This window comes from Triticum urartu, chromosome 4 (genome assembly GCF_003073215.2).
Source record: "Triticum urartu cultivar G1812 chromosome 4, Tu2.1, whole genome shotgun sequence".
Taxonomy (NCBI): Eukaryota; Viridiplantae; Streptophyta; class Magnoliopsida; order Poales; family Poaceae; genus Triticum; species Triticum urartu.
In genome coordinates, this window is record NC_053025.1 from 546,707,183 (window position 1) to 546,713,423 (window position 6,241).

Sequence of the window (6,241 nt, forward strand, 5' to 3'; positions counted from 1 at the left end):
TCCTGAAAACCGAAATCTTTCCGATCCTAACTTACCAATCAGCTGCAATAATTGCACAATCACAAGAATCAAGTCCTGCCCCCTATTTAGCCACCGCCACCACCACCAAAATCACTGCTCGAGCTAATGAAAAAAAGGGCTAAGGCCAGGGGGGCGACAGAAATCAGCAGCGGCTAGACCAGAGCGCGAGCTGAACTCCGGCCAAAACATCCATCCAGCTCCTCCTACTGGCGCTGAGGCTGAGGCGAATGCACCCGTCTCCTCTTATTGTTGTCCGCCGAGGCGGTGGCAATGGCGTTATTGTCGTCGGCCATGGCGACGGAGGTGCCCGGGCTGCCGGTGGGGGCGGCCGCGGAGACGCCGGAGGAAGCCGCCACCTCCCTGCCCGACTGCGTGGACCTGTCCTCCTCCTGGATCATCAGGCTGTAGCAGGAATACACATGCCCCTGTGCCACGGAGGAGAGCATTTACTCATCATTGCCCCTTTTCACCAACAGATTTCCAAAAAGGGCGGGGCTATTATGATGGGGGCTTACCGTGTGTAATTGCTGCCATGATGAGCCCAGGATCGCCTTGAGCTCCTCCTCTAGGCTCGGGCCCGTCCCCGTCCCCGTCCCCTCACTGCCGCCGCGCGCGGCCAGGATGGACGCCAGCGCCATCGTCGACGGCTGGTACTCCACCGAGCTCATCGCTGCGGGCACACGCACACGAGAGCTCTTGTTAGTATGATCCGATTCGACCCGGTGGATTAATGGAATGGAACCTTTGGTCTGACCTTTGATGGAGGCGAAGATGCACTTGACGGCGCGCAGGACGATGGCGCTGCGCTCGTCGTGCCGGAACCTGGCCGCGAAGCAGCTCAGGTAGGGGAACGGGGTGGCGGCGATCATCCGCCAGTTGAGCGTGCCGAGGACGAGCAGCTCCATGCGCAGGATGGAGGCGCTGTCGAAGTCGTACTCGTCCGGCCGGAACTCCGGCAGCCGCGGCACCCGGTGCTCCTCCACCTTGGCCGCCAGCGACAGGCAGGCCACCGAGAGCAGCTGCAGGGCCCACTCCTTCCCCCGCTGGATCCCCCGAAAACGGCAATGCGGAGGTCAGGCATTACATCGAACACTCGGCGGCGCGGCATTACAGAACAGAGCAGAGCAGAGGAGGAAGGCAATGGCGGCGCAGGGTGATTAATTATTACAGTACGTACATCGACTCGCCGCTGCGCCAGGAACCGATCGAGGTACGTCACCGCGACGTACGCCGTCTTCCCGCTGAAGAGGAACCTCGCGTTCGTCTGCCAACAAGCACGCATATGGAAACCATTGAACAAAGATCCGGTTTTGCACGACAAATTTCGCCTGGGAAAAGACGGCGCGAGGCAGCACCTTGACAATCCAGTCGACGCACGCGGCGCGCGCGGCCTTGGTCCACTCGTCCAGCTCCTCGCCGCACGCGCCGCCGCCGCCGCCAGCGCCGGCGCCCTCCTTGGAGAGCATGAGCGCGGCGTACTCGTCGTCGCGGTCGAGGAGCAGGAGCCCGTCGGCGGCGGCGAGGCGCGAGTCCGCCAGGCCGCCGGCGGGGCTGTCGTCGTCGTCGAGGAAGAGGTCGTTGCCGTCCTCGAGGCAGATGAGCGTGGAGGTGGGCGTGGCGGGGGCGGCTGCGGAGGTGGACGCGTCCCCCATTGGTCTGACCGGCCGGCGAATCGGTCACAGGACCCCGTCCCCGTGCATGCGCGGGGGAAAAGGAAAGAAAAGGCGAGGAAAAGGATCTAGCGGCGGCGGAAGGGAAGGAGGCGCGCGGCGCGGCGGATGAGTTGGGAGGAGGAGGCGGAACAGAAAGGAGAAAAGGATTCCTTCCTCCCTCGCCCCGCCCGCGCGCGGCGAAAGGGGAGACAAATCTGCAGTTAGGGAGACGGATTGGAGAGAGAGAGACGGGGAGGGAGATGGAGAGGGAGAAATGGATGGGAAGTTGAGGCGTAGGTGGCGTGGCGCGTGGGCTGTGGGAAGGCTCGACTGGACGACGGATGCGTGCGGGGTTTCGCGCCAGCGGTGGTGGCGGAAAGGGTTTAGCACCAGCCGACGAGAGGCGTGGTCCGCCGGTCCTGCTGCCTGGACGGACGGACCCTGCTCTGTCCAGACGGGGGTTGTACCTACGCATCGTCTACGTGCATACTGGCTACGCTCTTTGTGACCGGATCTTGAACGTAGGTGAGCATGGCTGCATGCATGCCGTATTCCTGAGGAGCGATCCTGCGAGAAGGCTCGTATTAATACCGGCTTTAACCCATGATGATGCCGGTTTTATGGAGAGCGTATCTCTACATTTTTCGTGCATGAAGTTGTGTGTATCTGTATCTTGTGTTTCTTTAGTGCTGTTATAATACATATTAATAAATTCATTAATGGATGCATGTTTATGGTAAATATATACTCACTACTCCCTCCGCCCATACGTGTAAGTTCGGGCATTAGTCGGTTTGTTTGGTTCGGTCATTTTGGCCTTCCGAAAATACAGTCCTCCATATTTACCAACCGCCTGTTTTTCTCTATTCGGCCCATGATCAATTCGGTTCGGTCTCTTGACGAGACGGACCAATTTCACAAAAATATGTAGTATGATTCATTGAATTAATCTTGGATTCATTGATCTAAAAAGAACTGAGGGCACAATTGTGTAAGACACTTACATTGAGACTTGTAGGAGTGCTGGATGCAAGAAAAGGGCACAATTGTGTAAGGCACTTACATCGAGACTTGTAGGAGTGTTGGATGTAAGAAAAGGACACAATTGTGTAAGGCACTTACATTGAAACTTGTAGGAGTGTTGGATGTAAGAAAAGGGCACAATTGTGTAAGACACTTACATTGAGACTTGTAGGAGTGTTGGATGTAAGAGAAGGGCACAGGAGACGGGGCCGGCCTTATGCGGAGGGTATCTCTGCATTTTTCCTGCATGAGGTTGTGTGTATCTGTATCTTGTGTTTCTTTAGTAAGGTTAATACGTATTGAATTTATTAAATGATGCATATTATGATAAATATACTCACCACTCCCTCCATCTACACGTATAAGTCTGGGCATTGGTCTGTACGATTTGTTCGGTCCAGCCATCGTCTTCCAAAAAATCAGTTGTCCGTATCCGACAACTGAATTTACTTTGTGTTTCCTTTATTTCTCTATTCGACCCTCGGTCAATTCGGTTCGGTCTTCGTATTGACAAAACAAAGCGATTTCATAAAAGAAAAAAATACAATGTGATTCATTGATCTAAAAAGAACTAAGGGCACAATTGTGTGAGGCACTTACACTAAGACTTGTAGGATGCAATGCAAGGGCTCACGAGACAGGGTCAGGAACTCAGGTACACAAGATTGATAAGCATCAAGGGCTAGATGCAGGAGCGTGTGAGCCCGGGGGATTAATGATGTTGTCTACTGCTAAGGATTTACTAGTAATTCAGTATCGGGTTAGAAAACTGAAATTAGCCCTCATAGGGTGGTGCCCATGGCCGTGATTACCAAAAGGATGGGTCGTCTTCCCACCATAGACAACTTCCCCAGCCATTAGGGGGCACCCATGCCACAACGTGAACTTGGTCATTGCCAATCCACGTGTGCATGAGCCAGCCTACAACATTCGCCATAACCCCAAGGCCACTGCCTTGGCATCCTTCATGTGAGCCAGCAGCGTAGCTAAAGAGTGTGTCGGGTGGGACGTGGCACACCTAGAATTTTGATATTTCTTTCGTTATCATGTAGGAATTAGGCCCAAAGAAAGCTTAGCCCAAACAAGCCCTAGTAGTCGAGAAGCCCCCAACCCTAATCAATCATCGTCAGTAATCCCATCAGCCACCAGGCTCCTAATTAAATTGTTGAAACAATCGCAGACGGAAAGGGTTTAACACTAGACGGCGAGGGGCGTGGTCCGTGGGTACTGTTGGCCAGATGGACTCTGTCTTGCCGGTTGGAGGTGTATCTACGTACTACGCATAGTCTACGTGCATATTGGTGATCGCCGTTACGCTATTTGTTACCGGATCTTGAATGTACATCAGCATGGCTACATGCATGCCGTATTTCTGAGAAGCGGTACTGCAAGAAGACTCGTATTAACAAAGCTTTAATCCATGACATTCGTGGTGCCGACTTTATGCAGAGCACATCTCAACATTTTTCCTTCCATAAAGTTGTGTGCATCTGTATGTTGTGTTTCTTTAGTACCACTAATACATATTAAATTTATTAAAGGATGCATATTTATGATAAATATACTCACCACTCCCTCCATCTACACGTATAAGTCTAAGCGTTAGTCTGTACGGTTTATTCGGTCTAGCAATTCCATATTCGACAACCAAATTTAATTCACATTTCCCTTTTTTCTCTATTCGGTCTTCAGTTAATTCATTCTATCTTTTGGTATTGACAAAACAAACCGATTCCACAACAAATATACAATGTGATTCATTGATCTAAAAAGAACTAAGAACACAATTGTGTGAGGCACTTACAGTGAGACTTGTAGGAGTGTTGGATGCAAGAGAAGGGCTTGGGAGACGGGGTCAGGGACTCAGGTACACAAGATTGATAAGCATCGAGGGCTGGATGCAGGAGCGTGTGAGCCCGGGGGATTAATGGACGTTGTCTGTTGCTAAGGACTTACTAGTGATTCGGTATCGGATTAGAAAACTGAAAATAGCCCTCATAGAGTGGTGCCCATGGCCATGATTACCAAAAGGGTGGGTCGTCTTCCCACCATAGACGGCTTCCACAGCCATCAGAGGACACCCATGCCACGACGTGAACTTGGCCACTGCCAATCCATGTGTGCATTGGCCGACCTACAACATCGCCGTAATCCCGGGGCCGCTGCCTTGGCATCCTCCATGTGAGCCACTGGCGTAGCTAGAGAGTGTGTCGGGTGGGACGTGGCACACCTAGAATTTTAAGAATTGTTTCGTTATCATGTAGGAATTAGGCCCAAAGAAAACTTAGCCCAGGAAAGCCCTAGTAGTCAAGAAACCCCCAACCCCAATCAATCATCGTCAGTCATCCCATCGGCCACCAAACTCCTAAATAAATTGTTGAAACAGTCGCAGATGAAAAGAGTTTAGCACCAGACAACGAGTGGCATGGTCCACGGATACTGCTGGCGGACGAACTCTGCCTTGCCCAGTTGGGGAGTGTATCGACGTACTGCGTAGTGGTGATCATTGTTACGCTATCTATGACCGGATCTCGAACGTATGTCCGCGTGGCTGCATGCATGTCGTATTCCTGAGAACCATACTATGAGAAGGCTCATATTAATACTAGTTTTAATCCATGACGTTTGTGGTGCCGGTTTTATACAGAGCGTATCTCTACGTTTTTCCTTGCATGAAGTTGTGTGCATTTGTATCTTGTGTTTCTTTAGTACTGTTAGTGCATATTAAACTTATTAAAGGGTGCATGTTTATGGTAAATATACTCACCACTCCCTCCATCTACTCCCTCCGTTCGGAATTATTTGTCGCAGAAATGGATGTATCTAGACGTATTTTAGTTCTAGATACATTCATTTTCAAGACAAGTAATTCCGAACGGAGGGAGTATATGTGTAAGTCTCGGCGTTAGTATGTACGGTTTGTTCTGTCTAGTCATTCCACATCGACAACCGGATTAACTTCGCGTTTCCTTTATTTGCTTTATTTGGTCTTCAGTCAATTTGGTTCGGTCTTTGGTATTGGGAAAACAACTTGATTTCAAAACGAATGTACAATGTGATTCATTGATCTAAAAAGAACCAAGGACACAATTGTGTGAGGCACTTACAGTGAGACTTGTAGAAGTGTTGGATGCAAGAAAAGGGCTCATGAGACAGGGTCAAGGACTCAAGTACACAAGATTGATAAGCATCAAGGGCTGGATGCAGGAGCGTGTGAGCCCGGGGGATTAATGGATGTTGTCAGAAAACTGAAATTAACGCTCATAGGGTGGTTCCCATGGCCGTGATTACCAAAAGAGTGGGTCGTCTTCCCACCATAGATGACTTCCACAGCCATCAGGGGGACACCCATGCCACAACGTGAACTTGGCCGCTGCCAATCCACGTGTGCTTGAGCCGACCTACAACATCTGATGTAACCCCGGGGCCGTTGCCTTGGCATCCTCTATGTGAGCCAACGGCATAGCTATAGAGTGTGTCGGGAGGGACGTCGCACACCTGGAATTTTGAGATTTGTTTCATTACCATATAGGAATTATGCCTAA

General features: G+C 50.9%; 1 protein-coding gene across 1 annotated transcript; it reads right to left on the minus strand.

The window, feature by feature from the left end:
- LOC125554092 (cyclin-D5-3-like) lies at nucleotides 1-2,032 on the minus strand. Its single transcript, XM_048717700.1, has 5 exons — nucleotides 1,377-2,032; nucleotides 1,199-1,285; nucleotides 776-1,064; nucleotides 537-691; nucleotides 1-446 (listed from the first exon to the last, which is right to left on the minus strand). The coding sequence occupies exons 1-5, from the start codon at nucleotides 1,671-1,673 to the stop codon at nucleotides 225-227; spliced, it is 1,050 nt and encodes a 349-aa protein (XP_048573657.1). The 5' UTR covers nucleotides 1,674-2,032; the 3' UTR covers nucleotides 1-224.
- Nucleotides 2,033-6,241: the final 4,209 nt, after the last annotated feature.